Here is a 16,871-nt window from a genome sequence, read left to right as displayed (position 1 = left end):
CCCCCCCGGTGAGACGGGAATCTGCTGAGCTCGCCCAGACCCTAGATCCCTGTTTGTTCCGCCTGTGGCTTTGCTAAAAGGCCGGGATTGGGGACAGGACGGGGACCCGGCAGGACACGGGGACCCTCTGGGTGGTGAGCAGGGGGTGTCGGGCAGGGGCTGCGATGCCGGGGGGTGCTGTGGGGGGTCGCCGGCAGCCCGGACGCCTGGGTCCACTGCCGGTGCCTCCCGGAGGAGGCACAAGGCCCAGCCATGCTGAGCGCAGCACATTCCGGGCCGGGGGGGAGGCCGGGACGTGGCCCCCGCTGCCACCAGCTGCCACCAGCGCTGGGGTCCGGCACAGGCTCCGGTGCGGCGGTGAGAGGTGAGAGCTGGGGAGGGTGCCTGTGGGGCTGGGGGGGCGCGGGAGACCTGATGCCCGTTCAGGGGCTGGTGCCGGTGCCGCTGCCGTTGCCATGCCGCCGCCGGAGGGTTGCTAAGCTCCGCTCGGAGCCCGCGTGGGCTGCAGCGTGCGGTGCCAAAACCGGCGTCAGCTCAATAGTCGCAGGGGGGGAAGGGATCCCGGGGGGGAACGACACCCCGGGACGGCTGGTGGGGTCCCTACGGTGTGCTGGGCTCCTGGCCACCGGGGCCACCCCAGGGGTCACCGAGCCCCGCGGCCGCCGGCCTGGCGGTGCCACCAGGCAGGGCCCGGGGGTCCCCGAGGCCCCACGTGCGGCGGTGGCTGCGCGTGTGCGGGCGGGCGCGTGGCTGCGCCGAGGCGCCGGTGAGCGCGTGGCGGCGGGGACCCCCCTGGCGGGGACCCCCCGGTGCCCCGGGGCCATGCTGGGGGGCGCAGAGCGGGGCGCGGGGCAGCTGCGGATCTGCGAGCGGACCAAGCTGCTGCTGGTGGAGATCGACACGGTGGCGTGTTGCAGCCCGGGCACCGGCATGGCCGCGGGGTGCCCCCCCCCGCCCCCCTGGACCTACCGCCGCATCGCCGGGGAGTACGCGTGAGTGGGGACGGGCAGGGTTGGGGGGTCCGTCCCGCACCCCGGCCCCCACCTGGGCACCCCCCCGGCCCTCGCACCCCTCACGCCCCCCTCTCTGTCTTGCAGGTACCTGGAGAAGCGCTTCGTGGCAGAACTGGCCCCCCCCTGGTCCCCAGTGCCCCCCCGCTCCCCCCCCCCCACCTGCCGGACTTCGCCATCCCGCCTCCCCCAGGGCACAAGACCCAAACCCGGGCACCCCTCACCCGCTGCGCCCCGGGGCGGCCCAAGGGGACGGGGGGCAGCAGCCCCTGGGACCGACACCCCCCGTGCGCCCCCAATGCCCCGGCGCCGGGGTGCCGGCCGGGCCCCCCCAGCTACGAGGTTCACATGCAGCGGGTGCAGGCGGCCCACACCCGCCATGGGCGGCCGCCCCCCTACATCTCACCCCCCGCCTATGACGCTCCCCACCGCACCCTGCAGCTCCGGCCCCCCCGGGCCCGGCACAGCCCCCCCCCGGCACCCCGGGGCCGCAGGGCAGTGCCGGGCGGCTGGAGCCACACGCTGCCCCGGGCGGCCACCGAGGCCGGACACCGGCGGCCCCGGGGAACGCAGCCGTCCCCGGGGGGGCCCAGCACCCCCCGCCACAGCCAGACGCTGCCCCGGGCGGTGGGCGGCCGGGAGCGGGTCCCGGGGCGCGGCAGAGGGCAGCGGGGAACGGGGGGGCACGTCCTCATCGACGCCACCCGCGTGGTGGTCCGAGCCCAGTACGTGTCCCCCCCCCAGCGGCAGCAGGTCCGCTACGCTGGGGGGTCCCCGGGGCCCAGCACCCCCCCGGGCAGCCCCCCTGTGCCTCAGGGGGCTGCCATCCTCCCGGCAGCACCCTCACCCCCCCGGGACCCCCCCGGCAGCCCCCACAGTCCCTGGCGGAGCCCGGGTGGCTGCGCGGGTCCCCGTGCGCGGCCCCCCCCCGCGGCGGCCGGCGCTGTACGCCCAGGCGCTGCGCGAGGCCGTGTCCCGCATCCGCCGCCACACGGCGCCCGACTCCGACTCGGAGGCCGAGGGGGGCGCGGGGGGGCCCTGGCGGCGGCACTGCCGGGAAAGCGCCCCCTACAGCAGCAGCAGCAGCAGCCTGGAGAGCACCGGGGCCCCCCCGGGCACCGCCAGCCCCGCCCGGGCCTGAGGGGCGGGGCTTTGTGGGGTGTGGCACGGGTGGGGCGGGGCTTGGGAGGGTGTGGCTATCGGGGGGCGGGGCTCCGGGGGGCTGACCCCAATAAAGGCTGCGGGACCCCGTGTGCCGCCTCCCCCACCTTGTGTGTGCGTGGTGGGGGGGCCCATCACCCTCCCCAGGCCCCCCCACTGTCCCCTGCACCCCCGCCTGTGATTCCCCCCCCCCATCAAGGACCCCGGCACCTCCACACCCCCCTACACGGTGCTGGGGCAGCTGGAGGCCCCGGGTGTCCCGATGGGCACCGCAGCGCGTCACAGCGGGGGTGGGATGTGCCAGACCCCCCCGGGTCCCCCATAATGAGTAGGTGAGCACAGGGGGGCTGGCCCGTGGCCACTGGCCTCACGTCACGGCCGGGGGGGGACCCCGGGTGAGTCACCAGGGGGACCGTCCCCCCCGATGGCCACCACCTCTTAGTCACCCTGTGTGGGGGGGGAGGATCCCCGTGGCCAGAGGAAACCGCACAAACAACGTGTCCAATTTGCACGTTATTTAAAACCAGCTCCTCCCCCGCCCCCCTGCGCGACCCTGTCATTATCCCGGTGACACCGGCCAGGAGGTCACAGCATGGGGGCAGCTGGCGCAGTGGGGGACCCAGGCGTCCGGGCCCTCCTGCGCCCCAGGGGGGGCCACTCGTGGGGCAGCCTCAAGCCCATGTCACCCCACACGTCCCCCATTCTGCTGTGTGGCCTCAGGTGCTCGACACAGCGCTGGAGTCTCACAGCTGGGCCTGACTGAGCCACCTCAGTGACCCCAACCCACCGATTGCAGCCGCAGTCCTGCCCCGGTGCTTGGCACGGCTCGGCACTGCTTGACGTGGCCTGGCATGGCATGGGATGGCCTGGCATGGCACAGCCTGGCACAGTACAGCACAGCTTGGTGCAGTCCGGCACTGCTTGGTGCAGCTTGGTGCAGCCTGGCACGTTTTGGTGTGACCCAGCACAGCTCAGCACCACCTGCTGGGGTTTGGCACAGCCAGGCGCAGCTTGGCATGGCACAACACAGCCTGGCATAGCCCAGCGCAGCCCAGCAAAGCCTGGACTAGCCCATAACAACTTGGCACAGCCCAGAACCATAGCACGAACCAGCTCGGCACAGCCCATGTTAGCCCAGTGCAGCATGGCATGGCTTGGCACGGCTCAGAACGGCCTGTATCAGTTTGGTGAGGCTCGGCACGGCTTGGCACGGCTCAGTACAGCTCAGCACAGCTCCGCACGGCCGGGCACGCTGCCCGGTGTGGCCCGGGGTGTCCCAGACGCGGGGGAAGGTGACGCGGCCCTTTCCGTGGGCTCAGCTCTGCCCAAACCCCTCCCGCTCCCCGCCGAGAAAAATCACCTTCTAATTCGGGCTGCGCTGGCGCCAGCGCCGCCCCCCCGGGCCCCCCCCCCGGCTCCCGCCGGCCCCCGGAACCCGCCGCAGCCCGGGGTGCCCGCGGGTGTCCCCACGCCTGGGACCGGCGTCCCGCCCGGTACCGGTATCCCCGGACCGGGGCGCGGTCCCGCCCGCGGCCGCCAGATGTCGCCGGGCAGCCGGTGACCGACCGGACCGGGGGATCCAGGGGGGAACCGAGGCGGACCGGCGTCTGGGTGCTGCGGGGACACGGGGGGACCCTGCCCCGCACACGGCGCTGCTCCTGCAGGTCCCAGCCAGGACTCGGGGATGGACACGGTGTCCCCAGAGAACCGTGACCCGTGTGTCACCGGTGCTGGCGGTGTCCCCAGAGAGGTGTGGTCACCCGTGTGCCGCTGGTGTCCCCAGGGAGCCCTGGCCGTGGATGTGCCGGTGCTAACGGCGTCCCCAGAGAGCCGTGACCCACACGTGCAAGCGGCGCTGGCCGTGCCACGACCCGCGTGTGCCGGCAGCACTGGCCGCGGCCCCACGGAGCGGTGGCTCCGGTCCCACCACGGCCGCGCCACGTCCCTGCGCCAGCCGTGTCCCCGCAGCGCGGTGGCCGCCCAGCCCCGGCCCGCGCCCCGCACGGTGGCCGCACGGTGCCGGTTCTCCCAGGCCGCGCAGAGGAGCCGGCGGGAAGGGGGTGCGGTGAATGCGGCATTGTTGCGCGGGGTTGGAGTCACAGATAATTACCTCAATTAGTTACAATGGCAGAGTAATAAATACAGGCTTAGCGGCTCCTTCCCCACTGCGGCTTCTCAGATTAATCCAGCCCGGGCGAGCGGAGCTGAAAGGAGTGATGGACAATTCATTAAACTCGCCGAATGCCGCACAAGGCACCCGTGAAGTCCGGCGTTAGCCCCCGGCGGCTCCGGCTTTGTCCCTAATTGTTCGTCTCGGGCATTGGTCACCTATCGGGGAGTGGGTGACGGCGACGGTCCCCCCGGGGCTGGCATGCCCGGGGATTAGAGGCCAGCCCTGCCACGGTTGCTGGGCGCGCTGGCCCCGCGCCGGAGGAATGCGAGGGCCGGGGGGGGCGGCCGGACAAGCCGGGCGCTGGTGGGATGTGGGCGAGGGGAGCCGGGCCGGGGCTGCGATGCTGCCGGCGCTTCACGGGATGGGGACAGTCCCGGAGGTGCGGCGGGGCCACCGGGCAGTCTGTGCAGCCGGACATGGGTCTGTCCCTCTGTCCTGCACCCCTGGGCACCGTCCTGTCCTTCTGTCCTGCACCGGCCCTCTGTCCTGCGCAGCTGGAAAAGACCCTGACCCTCTGTCCTGCACTTCTGTGTGCCATCCTGTCCCTCTGTCCTGCACCTCTAGGAATGACACTGTCCCTCTGTTCTGCACTTCTGTGTGCCATCCGGTCCCTCTGTCCTGCAACTCTGGGTACTGTCCTGTCCTGTCCTTCTGTCCTGCACGTCTGGGAATAACACCATCCCTCTCTCCTGCACTTCCATGCACCATCCTGTCCCTCTGTCCTGCACCTCTAGGAACGACACCATCCCTCTGTCCTGCACTTCTGTGTGCCATCCTGTCCCTCTGTCCTGCACCTCTAGGAATGACACCATCCCTCTGTCCTGCACTTCTGTGTGCCATCCTGTCCTTCTGTCCTGCACCTTTGGGCACTGTCCTGTCCCTCTGCCCCACACCTCTGGGCATGGCTCTGTCCCTCTGTCCTGCACTTCTGTGTGCCATCCTGTCCCTCTCTCTGGATACTGTCCTGTCCTGTCCCTCTATCCTGCACCTCTAGGAATGACACTGCCCCTCTGTCCTGCACTTCTGTGTGCCATCTGTCCCTCTGCCCCACACCTCTGGGCATGGCTCTGTCCCTCTGTCCTGCACTTCCATGTGCTGTCCTGTCCCTCTGTCCCACACCTGTGGGCAGAAGCCACCCAGTTCTCCAGCCCCGCCGTGGGGCCCAGCCTGCAGCAGTCCCAGCTTGCGGCCTTCATCCAGCTGTTACCCAGCTTCCCAGATGTGACGGGCTGGCACGAGACAGGACCGCCCTGTCCCTGTCCCTGTCCCTCAGACGGCCCCGCCGCTGTCACAGCAGCTATTTCCAGCGCCCGGGTGTATTTGTTCAAGCCGGAGAGGTCTGCACCCCGCAGCCGGGTGCCCGCGCCGCACCCGGGGTGCCCCTGCCCGCCCGGGGGTCGCGGCTGCCCGAGGTACCCGCGGTCACCAGCGTGCAGGAAAAGCTGAGTAACAGAGGTGACTTATAAGAATGTCATTATCTATATTCCTGCCTCGCTACCGCAGGAAAACAGGCTATTTTCATGCCCTGTGCGTGTGCAGAATTTAGCAGGCAGATAACTCCCGGCAGGCGGGAGATGCTCGGAGGGTTATTTCGGGCTGTGTTCCTTTCCAGTCATTTTTCCTCGCATTTCTTTATTTCGCCACGCCAGGCTGTGTTTTTACCTTGGCACAGGCAGCGGGGGGCCCCGGGTTTTTTTTTGTGCCCCCCCCGCTCCTCCTCTGGGTCAAAACATCAACTTTTCCACTATCGGCCCTGGGGGATATTTTGGGCAGCGGCAGCGTCATCCCGCAGCCTTTGATGCTGCGGATCCCCAGGGGCCCCGTGAGGTTCCCGGCTCTGGCCGCCGGGCAGCCCGGGCTGTGGGGACCCCCGGGGGTCCCCGGGCGGGGTCCTGCGTGCTCACCGCGGCTGGATGGCACCGAGGCCCCGCGGTTTGCCACATGCCGGACGTGGGACCGAGGGTTGCAGCCCGTCGCTTCGCCCTGTCCGGACCCCAAGGTGTGGGGTTACAGTGCAGGGGTGCACACGGGCCCTGCCCACCCCCGGGGGATGCCCACCCCCAGGGGATGGCCGACCCAAGGGGATGTCTGTCCCGGTGGGATCGCCGACCCAAGGGAATGCTCATGCCGGGGGGATACCCGAGCCAAAGGCTGTCCCGGGGGGGTGCCCTTCCTGGAGGATGCCCTTCCCGGTGGGATGCCCGACCCAAGGGGATGCCCACCTCGGTGGATTGCCCGACCCAAGGGGATGTCTGTCCCAGGGGGATGCCCGACCCAAGGGGATGTCTCTCCAGGGGGGATGCCCTTCCTGGGGAATGGCCGACCCAAGGAGATGCCCACGCCGGGGGGATACCCGGCCCAAAGGGATGTCATTCCTGGGCGGATGCCCTTCCTGGGGGATGCCTGACCCAAAGGAATGGCCTTCCCGGGGGATGCCCACTATGGTGGGATGCCCATCCCAAGGGGATGTCCGCCTCGGGGGGATGCCCTCCCCGCAGGATGCCCATCCCAGGGGACACCCGTGCCAGCTGCAGAGCTGCACCCTCACCTTCGCCACGGCCTTTCCCCGGCTGCAGCCAGACCACATGCAAGGGTGTGGGGCTGCGTGTGGGGCCGGTGGCCAGTCCCGGCCCCTGCCCCAGTAACCTCGGTGCCCTCCCCGGCCCCCCTCCTCCCCCAGAGCCGAGGGGAGCCGTCAGCCCCGGCCGGGAGCGGTGATGGACGATGCTCATTCCCTGTCTGCCGTCTTGTACCTCCCGTGGCCGCTCCCAGCGCCCGGCCCCGGCGGCACCAGCCCCGCCGCTCCGGCGAATTCCAGCGCCGGGGATGCCGCAGCCCAGGTGCCATGGTGATGGGCGCCCCGGCCGTGGGGATGGACACCCCGACGGCTGCGCTGGAGATGGGCACGACCGGAGAAAGAAGGGGGTCTGTGGGGAGGGGATGTCGGAGGGGAGAGCAGAGGAAGGGAGTAGGGTGGACAGACAGACGGCTGGAGGACACAGAATGAGGAGGTGAGTGGATGGAGAGGTGATGGACAGATGGACAGAGTTGATGGCTGAGGGCAGCGAGGACCGGCTGCCCACCCCCAAGGTTTGGGGGACACTTCCTCCCCCACAACTTGTCCCCTCCCTTCCCCGGCCCCCCAGAAATGAATCAGGTCAGGACTGATAAAAATATATCCTTTATTCTTCTCTAAAGGCTATCAGTGAAACCTGTAACAAAGCATTATTATTATTAATTATTATTATTATCTTTAATTATAAAAAAACAGGGCCTGGGGCCAGTGAAGTGGGGGCTGGGGGCGGGATGGCATCAAACCATCCACAATAAATATGTTATTTACAGTGAGAAGGGGACCCCGTGCAGCCGAGGGGTGGCCGGGAAGGTGCGTGGCACCAAGCCCGCCCAGGCTGGCTACTGACCCCGGGGCAGCCGCTCTGCCCGTGACAGGACGGGGGGGTCCCCAGGGTGCAGCCGCATGCCCACCCATGGGCGCCTTCAATCCAGCCGGGGCACCCATCACGGGGGGTGGCGCAGACCCCCTCCGGGGCTGGGCAGGGTGGTCCGGGGGTCTCACAGGCACTCGTGCAGCACCTGCGTGTTGGTGCAGTTGAGGCAGCTGACGTGGCAGCACCAGTGGAAGGTGCAGTTGCAGCGCTCGGTGACGCGCTGGGTGCGTGTGCGGTACCCGCGCCCGCAGCACAGCAGCTCGCACCCGTCCAGCCCCGGCGAGGAGCTGTTGCAGAAGCGCCCGGCTGTGCCCGCTGTCCCCGTCTTCCCGCTGTACGTGCAGAAATTGGGTGACTTCTCGAAGTAGACGAGGTCGTGGGGCGAGGGGGGTTTGTGGGCCGGGTTCTCGGGCTCCAGGTGATGCAGCTCCACGCGCGACGCCCGGTTGCTGCCCTTGTTGCCGTAGATGACGCGGGAGGCGCCGTCGAAACGGTCCTTCAGGACATCGCCCACGGCGCGGAAGGTGGGCAGCCGCATCCAGCACGTGCGGACGGTGCAGGAACCCGACATCCCGTGGCACTTGCACTCCTGGCGCATCTCTGAGAAGACCGTCTGCAAGGGGGGGGAAGAACCAGCGCCATGAGCAGCCTGGGACCCCCCCAGGGACCACCATGCACCCCGCTTCCCCATGATACCACATCATGCTCAGCCTACCCAAACATATCTCAGATGGTTCCCAAACCCAAGCATAGGGACAGGTTGGGGGGCTCTGTGGCCATGACTATCCCTGTCCCCCCCCAGCGTTGCCCGCAGCCCCCCCTTACCATGCGCCCGGCCTCGTTGTTGTGCAGGTTCATGAGGAAGCGCAGGTCACGGCCCTTCTCGCTGGAGTCCACAAACTCCCTCCCAAAGAGGCGCCCAAAATCGATGTTGTCACTGCAGCCCCCCCAGTGCCAGTCGGGCCCCCCAGGGCCACGGCGTCGGTAGTCGCAGGTGCAGGACTCAATGGAGCCCTCCGAGCAGGACCGGGCCACCGAGTGCGTCACACCGGCGCTGGTGATGGCAAAGATGAACGCTGTCTCTCTGCAGCCTGTGGAGGGGAGCGGAGCCTCAGGGTGCTGCCGGGATGGGCACCCACCGGCACCCCCAACGCACAGCCACGCTGGGCTGGTGATGGGCTGCGGGCTGCTGATGTCACGCCGTGAACCAGGGGTGCTTTGCCAAGCATCCCGGCTCAGGGGTGCCACCGAGGGGGCCTGGGGAGCCCCCGGCCACCTCCCGCCACCCAGCAGCCTCACCCCGGTTGACAATTTTGCCGAAGATGTTTGGGCCCTGGGAGGTGGGGCAGTTCCAGCGGCGGTTGCGGAACTGCCACTTGCACTCCTTGATGGCGGTCTGGAGGCCGGAGCTGACGCTGTGCAGGATGCCGGGGTTCTGGCGGATCAGCTTGCGCTGCTTGCGGCTCAGCAGCTGCAGGCTGGGGTCCAGCACCAGCTGCACGTTCTTGGAGTCCGTCAGCAGGTTGGTGGATGAGGCCACGTTGATGATGCCCCTGCGGCACAGGCAGGACGGTGATCACCGGGGAGGAGTCCCCGGCAGCCCGCTCCCCACCTCGACCGCACCGGGGGGGGCCTGACCCGGCTCCACTGCCAGAGCATCCTCCACCCCGGGCATCCCCCGCAGCCGGATCACACCCGGGGGACACAGCCCCGTGTCCCCCCGCCCGGGTCACACCTGCGCTACCCATCCCTGGGTACGGGGCAGCCGCTGCCGTGCCGGTGCCAGCCCCGTTCAGACCCCCCGTCCCGGTGCCGGCGGACTCACCACCACCGCCCGCTGTTGTTCACCGCCAGCGTGTTGGAGAGGGAGGAGAGGGCCAGAGCCCAGAGCGCCCGGAGCGCCAGCCCCAGCGCGGCGGCTCGCATGGCTCCGGCACCGGGAGGCCCCGGCAGAGTGCGCGGGCGAGCGGCCGCCGGGGTATTTATGGTGCCGCGGAGCCCCCGGCCCGGCCGCTACATCCACGCGTGTTTCCGGACGCGCGGGGCGCGGGCAGGGCGGGCGGCTGCTCTGAGGGCGGCCGCGGGGAGCTACGGGCGGGTGGGCCGGCACCGACACCGGCAACAGGCTGCAGCCGGTGCCCGGTGCCCGCGACACGGCGTCGGGAGTGCGGTGCCCGTCGCTCCCTGCCCGGTGCCCGGGGCGCGGCGTCGGGGGATCCGTGCGCGGCGCCCGGCGCCCGATGCCGGTGCTCGGCGGTGCGGGCGCGGTACCCAGTGCCCCTGCTCCGTGCCCGCTGCCCGGTGCCGATACTCGGTGGCCGGTGCACGGCTCCCGGGGGCTCCCCGGGGAGGCGGCGGGACTGGACTCGGCTCGGCTCGGCGGGTGCGCAGCGCTCAGCACCCGGGAGCATCTTCCAGCCCCTTCCCTCTTATAGGGGCGGCGCGGAGGGTCCCCATGGGCCGGTCCCGCCGAGCGGGGCCTCCCCGCGTCCTCGCCCTAACAATGGGGAGCGGCGGAGCCGCGGCACCTCTTATGGGGCGGCCGGAGCGGCGGCGCCGGGCCTGTCCGTCACGGCCCGGATTAGCCCTGCGGGTGGCTGCGCCCCGTGCCCAGAGCGCGGCCGGGGGGGCCCGGCTGCAGCCCCCGACACCCCCCTGCCCGGCGCCACCGCCCCGCACACACGCTCTACCGGCACCGGCGGGGAGAGGCCGGCACGGCCGGGACAGCTCCCGACGCACGGAGGAGCAGGTCCCGGAATAGCCCGGGACTCCCCAGGACAGCTCCGGGCGCACGGAGGGAGCGGGGGCCTGGGATAGCCCGGGATCTCCCGGGACAGCCCCGGGCGCACGGGGGAGTGGAGTGACGCGATCTCCCGGGATAGCCCCGGGCGCACGGGAGGGGCAGAGTCCCGGGACAGCCTGGGCTCACCGGGGACCACAGCCCCGGGACAGCCCGGGGACGCCGTCCCGGGACTCCGAGTTTGGGGAGGGTAGGTACAGGCCCCCGGGCAGTCGGGGCTGTGCTGGTGCCGGTGCCGGTCCGGAGCCCCCGTTCCCCGTTCCGCTCCGGCCGCTGCCCATGCCGGTCCGTACCCGGCGCGACGGGGCGGCCACATCCTCTCGCCGCTCGGGGCCGGGTTGTCCCGACCGCCGACCCCTCACCCTGGGACCCCTGCAAACGTGCGCGTGGGTGCCCGCGGCGTGTGCAACCCCCGTGGGTGCGGGACGGCCCCGCACGGCTCCCCCTGTCCCAGGGCGCCTGGCCCGGGCCGACACCGAGTGTTGGACAGAGTGAGAGATGGAGCGGGGGGAGAAGGACGGAGAACGTGAGGGGATGGAGGGGACGACAGGGGGGGCGGCCTGGCGTGCCCACGGACGGGACACGGTGACGCACAGATGGTGTTTGCCCGCGTCTCAGTGGGGACGAGGGTCTGTCCCTGCTGTCCCCTGCCCGGGAGGGTGTGAACAACCCGGTGCGGGGGAAGGGGGGCGCTGAGCTGAGCCCCCCGTTGTGGCGGGGCCGGGGGGGGTAATCCCCCCGCGGCGGTTTCCCCGGACCAGTCATGCGGGGCCGGATTAGCCCCGCTCGCCCGTCACGGCCCGGGGCCGCCGCTCACGATTTCAATTCAAGGACGGACAAAGCCCGGGCCGGCGGCGGGAGGGGGGTCTCGCACCGGGCACCCCCCGCGCCTTGTCCCCCGGCCCGGGAGGGGCCCAGAGCCGCCCTGGGGTTTGCTCCAGGACGGCGAGTCCCGCCCCCCCGCCCCGGTTCCCGGCCGGGCCAGGCGGTGTCCGCGCCCTCGGGCCGCCGCCCCGTCGGGGCTCCCGGGGCTGAGGTCAGCGGCCGCGGGGAGGCCCCGGGGTGCGGTCGGAGGGCCCTGCCCGGGGCCGTGCCACCACCGGCGGGGCCCAAATACGACTGCCCCCCCGCACTCCATCTCGAGACCCTCCCAGGGGTCCCATCTCCCCAGCTCCCCCCAGCCCGTTCCTCCCGCTGCCCCGGGCACTTCCTCCGTCCCCCGCATCCCCTCTGCAGAAGCTTGGCGGCGCAGAACGGTTCCCGCAGTCGTCGAGCCGGCTGGTGCTGCCGGTGCCCCCGGGACGGCCGCCCTTACCTGCCCGGGGCGGGGGGGCTGCGTGTCCCATCCCATCCCGCCGCACCGAGCAGGACTGGACGGACGGACAGCGGGACAGCTGGGCGGATCGAGGGACCGGGGAGGGGAGGAAAACCGGGGGATGCCCCGCGCCCCCTGTCAGCCCCTGCCTGGCCCGCGAGCACCGGGCCGGCCTCGGTACCGCCGGCACAGCACCGGGCCAGGGCAAGGGGGCTTCAGCCTGGCCCGGGAGAGGGCGGGGGTCCCTGTGCGGGGGGAGCATCCCTGGGATCCCCGTGCGGTTACTGGGGTCTCTGCCCGCCCCGTGCAGCACAGGCCACCCGCTCCGCCGTAGCCCCCCGAACGGGGCGCTGCCCGCCCCCGCGGTGCTCATGCTCGGGGGGGCACCGGGACCCCCTCGCTCCTCCCGGTACAGCCCCCCCCCGCATTGCTGCAGCCGCTGCCATGGAAACGCCTCACGGCTCCCGCCAGCTCGGCGCCCCCCCGTTCCCCACGCGCGCCCCCGGGCCCGGTGCGGAGGGGGGGGCGGGAAGCGGGGTGGGGGGGGCACCGGACGCTCTCGCGAGATCGGCGCGATCGGGCCTCCGCTTCCGGCGGCGGGAGCGGTGCAGAGTCAGCTGCGGGCGGGGGGCGCCACCGGCACCGGCACCAGGTGCGGGGGGGTCCGCGCCGGGGGGGCGGACAGGGGCACCGCGCATCGGCGGGTCCGCTGCAGCCCGGGGGGGGCACCGCAGCGGCGCGGGGGGGCTGCAGCGGGTTTGGGGGCGCACGGTGCATTGGGGGTGCGGAGCACCGGGGGTGGGGGGGGGCATCGCAGCGGGGGGGTGATGCGGTGCAGCGGGAGGGGCGCGGGCTTCGGGGCCGCGGGGCGGTGCGGCGTGCGGGGGCGGGGGGCGACGCGGCGGGGGGGGCGGTGCAGCTGGTGGGGGGGTGATTTGGGGGTGCGCTGCAATCCGGGGGGGGGACTGGGGCGGTGCGTTGGAGGGGCGCAGTGCGAGCTGCGGGGGCGGTGCTGCGGTCCGGGGGGGTGGCGGTGAATTCGGGGGGCGTCGCGCCGAGGGGCTGCGGCGGGGCCCGGGGGCGGGCAGCTGCCCACGGCCGGGAGGGGCGCGCTGCGGTGCGGGGGGGGGCCGGGATCGCGGCGGAGGGCGCTCGAGGCCCCCCCATGGGGGAGGCTCCAGGGTCGGGGGGGCTGTACAGGGGCTGGGGGGCGCAGGGGGGCGGGCCGGAGGGCGGCTGTGTGTTCCCCCCATAAGGAAGGCTGGGACTTGTGCCTTAGTTTCCTCCAGTGTGGAGCCCCATCCTGTCCCTTTGTAGGCTGCAGTGGGGGGGGAACTTCATTGTCAACAGAGCCCCCCCATATGGAGCTGCACACAGGGGCAGCCGCCATGGAGTGTGAGCTCTGCCTCCCCCCAGGACATGAGGGTCCCCAGTCCCTGTAGCACAGCAGATCCCTGGAGTTCTGCAGCGCCCCCCAGTTCTCAGGGACACCCCCACCCCTGCCCCGTGCCCCCGCAGGATCCGGCCTCGCCTGCGGACGGAGCCAGCGCCGCTGTCACCATGGGCAACATCTTCGGGAACCTGCTGAAGAGCCTGATCGGGAAGAAGGAGATGCGGATCCTGATGGTGGGGCTGGACGCCGCCGGGAAGACCACCATCCTCTACAAGCTGAAGCTGGGGGAGATTGTCACCACCATCCCCACCATAGGTGTGCGGGGCGGGGGGGCACCAGGCGGGGACCCCTCCCCGTGAGGGCTCTTTGGAAAGGGGCTCACGGCTCCATGTGCCTCAGTTTCCCTCCGCTGTTGCTCCTCGCAGGGTTCAACGTGGAGACAGTGGAGTACAAGAACATCAGCTTCACCGTGTGGGACGTGGGTGGGCAGGACAAGATCCGGCCCCTCTGGCGGCATTACTTCCAAAACACCCAGGGTAGGTCCCCCCGGGGACACGGGGAGGGGACGGGGCTTGCCGGGGAGCGGGGTGTCCCTGGGACGGGCCGGATCCTGCACCCCCAGCAGCGCCTGCTCGCTGTCCGCAGGGCTGATCTTTGTGGTGGACAGCAACGACCGGGAGCGGGTGAACGAGGCGCGGGAGGAGCTGATGCGGATGCTGGCGGAGGATGAACTGCGGGACGCCGTCCTCCTCGTCTTCGCCAACAAGCAGGTGGGGCTGGGGGCCCCATGTTGGTGCTGGGACCATCCCCAGGGCGTTGGGGCTGCTCTCCGGGTGCCTGTGGTGGGCGCGTGTCCATCCCTGGGGTGTCGGGGCTGGGATCTAGCGACCCCGTGGCAGGGCCGTGCCCATCCCCGCAGCACCAGGGCTGGTGTTTAACAGTCCCCCTGGCTGGACTGTGCCTGTCCCCGTGGGGTTGGGGCCAGGATCTTGACAGCCGCTGTCACAGAGCTGTGCCCATCCCTGTGGCGTCAGGGCTGGTGTCACACCCCTTGGTGGCAGAGCCGTGCTCTTCCCCGCGCCACTGGGGCTGGTGTCAGCCCCCACAGCAGGATGGTGCCCATGCTGGTGTTTAACATCCCTCTGCCTGGCCCGTGCCCGTCCCTGTGGCACCAGGGCTGGTGTTTAACAGTTCCCCTGGCTGGACTGTGCCTGTCCCCATGGGGTTGGGGCCAGGATCTTGACAGCCGCTGTCACAGAGCTGTGCCCATCCCCGTGGCATCAGGGCTGGTGTCAAACCCCTTGGTGGCAAAGCCGCGGCATTGGGGCTGGCGGCAGCCCCCGTGGAGGGATGGTGCCCATGCTCGTGTTTAACATCCCTCTGGCCTGGCCTGTGCCCGTCCCCGCGGCACCAGGGCTGGTGTCTCACGTGCCCATGGCAGATCCTGTAGCCTCAGGGCTGCTGTGCCGGGATGGTGCCCGGCCCCGTGGCATCGAGGCTGGTGCCCACCCCCGTGGTGGGACAGAGCCCATCCCCATGGTGTCAGGGCCGGCACGTGACCCCCCCCGTCTTCGCCCCAGGACCTGCCTAACGCCATGAACGCGGCGGAGATCACGGACAAGCTGGGGCTGCACTCCCTGCGCCACCGCAACTGGTACATCCAGGCCACCTGTGCCACCAGCGGGGACGGGCTCTACGAGGGCCTCGACTGGCTCGCCAACCAGCTCAAGAACAAGAAGTGAGCGGGTGGCCGCTGGCCCCGGCCCCCCCGTGCCCCTGGCCCCTCCCCGGGGCCACGCCAGTGCCCCCCCCGGCCGCCCCCTCCCCGCCCCGGTTGGGTTTTGCTTTCTCTGGCACCGGTTGCTGTGGGGTTTTTTGCCTTTTTTGGGGTCTCCTCAGTTCCCCTCGGATCTCGTGTGTGCGTGTGTGGAATATAGCTCTATATAACGTATCTGGGGGGCGGGGGCAGAGCCCCGAGGAGCAGGACGGGGGCTGGGGGCCACCTCGGTGCTGCCCTGCCTGGGGGGCCCGTGCCAGGGCACCCCATCCCCATGCATGTCCCCGCACCCCCCCGCCTTCATCTGGACCAAATATGGGGGCAGCGGGGCCGCAGGGGGCATTTGGGACCATACATTCACCTCCCCCCTACCCCAAGCACCCCCTTCCAGCCCTGCGTGCCCCCGGGGGTCCCACACGTCCCCGACCCCCCCATGTCACTCTGGGGCAAGTCTTCTCCCTGCAGCACGACCCCTGTGGGGGGGCCGGGGCTGCCAGGACTCCCATGGTCCCCCTGGCCATGCCCCCCCTCGGCCACCTGCACCCCAACCCCATGCCAGCATAGTGATTGTATGTCCCTGCCCCTCACGGACGGACGGACGGACGGCCCCATACTGTACCCCACCCCCCCGGCACCGTATTTATACCCCCGGTCTGTGCTTGGTGTGACGTGTCGCTGCGGCTCTGCCCCATCTGGGGACGTGTGTACTCGCCCCCCCCCGCCCCCGTGCCTGAGACGGTGGGTGACCCCCGGCCCCCCCCTTGGATATTAAACATGTTTTATGTAGCACGGGCCCACGGTTCTTCTTCCGCTGCCCCCCCGGCACGGGTTCCCGCGGAGGGGGACAGTGATGGACAGCCCTAGGCTGGATTTAATTAGAAAGAGCTTAGCGGGGGCGAGGGGGGCTGGTGGGGGGGCAAGGGGGGAGCCCCCCCCTTCCCAGGCTCATCTTTAGGGGAATATTGGATGAAATGGTAAATCCCATTAATGCTAATCCCAGCCGGGGCGTGGGGACGGTGCCAGTGCTGGGACGGGCGTGAGCAAGGCTCAGCCACCCGGTGTCACCCCCCCACAGGACAGGGGACTGGCTGAGTCCTGTTTGGAGCCAGCGCTGCTGTCCCCATCCCTGTGTCCCCTCTGGCTTGGGGGCTGTTGGCCCCCAGAATCCCTCTGTGCTGCTGGCACTGAGCTGAGATGTGGTGCTGCATGCCCGGACGCCTGGGTTCCTCCTGCATGGGGGGGTCTGGAGCTGGGGTGACCGGGGTTCCCCGGTAGGCTGGGAGCCACAGAGCCGGCACTGGCGCGTTCCCACCACCCGGCCCGGTGGCTTTGTGTGGTGGGGGCCAGCCCGGCGCTGACCCGGCGGCCCTAATCCCATTAGCACCCCGGCCCCCAGCCGCCAGCTCGGCTTCCCCACCTCTCGGCAACCGGGGCTGGTATGTGGGTGCGCCGGTGGGGCCGGCGTGCCGATGCCGTCGTCTGGGAGCTGCACCGAGGCCTGCGTTGGCACTGCCGACAGTGTGGCCACTGCCACTGTCAACGGGGCCATCGCTGCCAGCACAGGGTGAGGGAGCCGGGCTGCACCCCATGTGTGACCCCCCTGAGACAGAGGCTGCTCCCCTTGTTCCCAGCCTCTGCCTCCTGCCCCAGGAGCTGCTGTCACCCCCCAAGCGCAGGGACACAGGGGCTTTGGGCCACCCGTCCAGCCTCTTGCTGGTGGGACCTCAACTTCCCCTGTCCCACCTGGCCGAGGGGGCTGGAAGTGGGGCTGGGGCGCCAGCAGAAGGGATGCT

At 70.8% G+C, this 16,871-nt stretch overlaps 3 protein-coding genes across 3 annotated transcripts; 2 read left to right on the top strand and 1 right to left on the bottom strand.

Moving 5' to 3' along the window:
- The first annotated feature begins 62 nt into the window (after window positions 1–62).
- On the top strand, window positions 63–4,402 carry DDN (dendrin). The gene is given in 3 exon segments (XM_065043778.1): window positions 63–992; window positions 1,098–1,931; window positions 1,933–4,402. Coding segments are annotated over 2 exon segments (792 nt in total). The 5' UTR covers window positions 63–992; window positions 1,098–1,358; the 3' UTR covers window positions 2,152–4,402.
- Window positions 4,403–7,298: 2,896 nt separating this feature from the next.
- Window positions 7,299–12,296, bottom strand: WNT1 (Wnt family member 1). Its single transcript, XM_065043744.1, has 4 exons — window positions 9,619–12,296; window positions 9,093–9,346; window positions 8,619–8,884; window positions 7,299–8,406 (listed from the first exon to the last, which is right to left on the bottom strand). The coding sequence occupies exons 1-4, from the start codon at window positions 9,717–9,719 to the stop codon at window positions 7,918–7,920; spliced, it is 1,110 nt and encodes a 369-aa protein (XP_064899816.1). The 5' UTR covers window positions 9,720–12,296; the 3' UTR covers window positions 7,299–7,917.
- Window positions 12,297–12,428: 132 nt separating this feature from the next.
- Window positions 12,429–15,864, top strand: ARF3 (ADP ribosylation factor 3). Its single transcript, XM_065043748.1, has 5 exons — window positions 12,429–12,560; window positions 13,427–13,616; window positions 13,727–13,837; window positions 13,947–14,071; window positions 14,882–15,864. The coding sequence occupies exons 2-5, from the start codon at window positions 13,469–13,471 to the stop codon at window positions 15,041–15,043; spliced, it is 546 nt and encodes a 181-aa protein (XP_064899820.1). The 5' UTR covers window positions 12,429–12,560; window positions 13,427–13,468; the 3' UTR covers window positions 15,044–15,864.
- The last annotated feature ends 1,007 nt before the right edge of the window (window positions 15,865–16,871 follow it).

The sequence above is a fragment of the Columba livia genome, chromosome 29, assembly GCF_036013475.1.
Source record: "Columba livia isolate bColLiv1 breed racing homer chromosome 29, bColLiv1.pat.W.v2, whole genome shotgun sequence".
NCBI lineage: Eukaryota > Metazoa > Chordata > Aves > Columbiformes > Columbidae > Columba > Columba livia.
Note: the sequence above shows the minus strand (reverse complement) of the source record. Positions and strands in the feature narration are given on the sequence as shown.

Coding starts and splice junctions, on each gene's coding strand:
- WNT1 (XM_065043744.1), bottom strand. CDS start 9,719: ATGCGAGCCGCCGCGCTGGGGCTGGCGCTCCGGGCGCTCTGGGCTCTG. Junction 8,885..9,092: donor CGGCAAAATTGTCAACCGGG/GTGAGGCTGCTG, acceptor TCCCCTCCACAG/GCTGCAGAGAGACAGCGTTC. Junction 8,407..8,618: donor ACAACGAGGCCGGGCGCATG/GTAAGGGGGGGC, acceptor CCCCCCTTGCAG/ACGGTCTTCTCAGAGATGCG.
- ARF3 (XM_065043748.1), top strand. CDS start 13,469: ATGGGCAACATCTTCGGGAACCTGCTGAAGAGCCTGATCGGGAAGAAG. Junction 13,617..13,726: donor CACCACCATCCCCACCATAG/GTGTGCGGGGCG, acceptor TGCTCCTCGCAG/GGTTCAACGTGGAGACAGTG. Junction 14,072..14,881: donor TCGTCTTCGCCAACAAGCAG/GTGGGGCTGGGG, acceptor TCTTCGCCCCAG/GACCTGCCTAACGCCATGAA.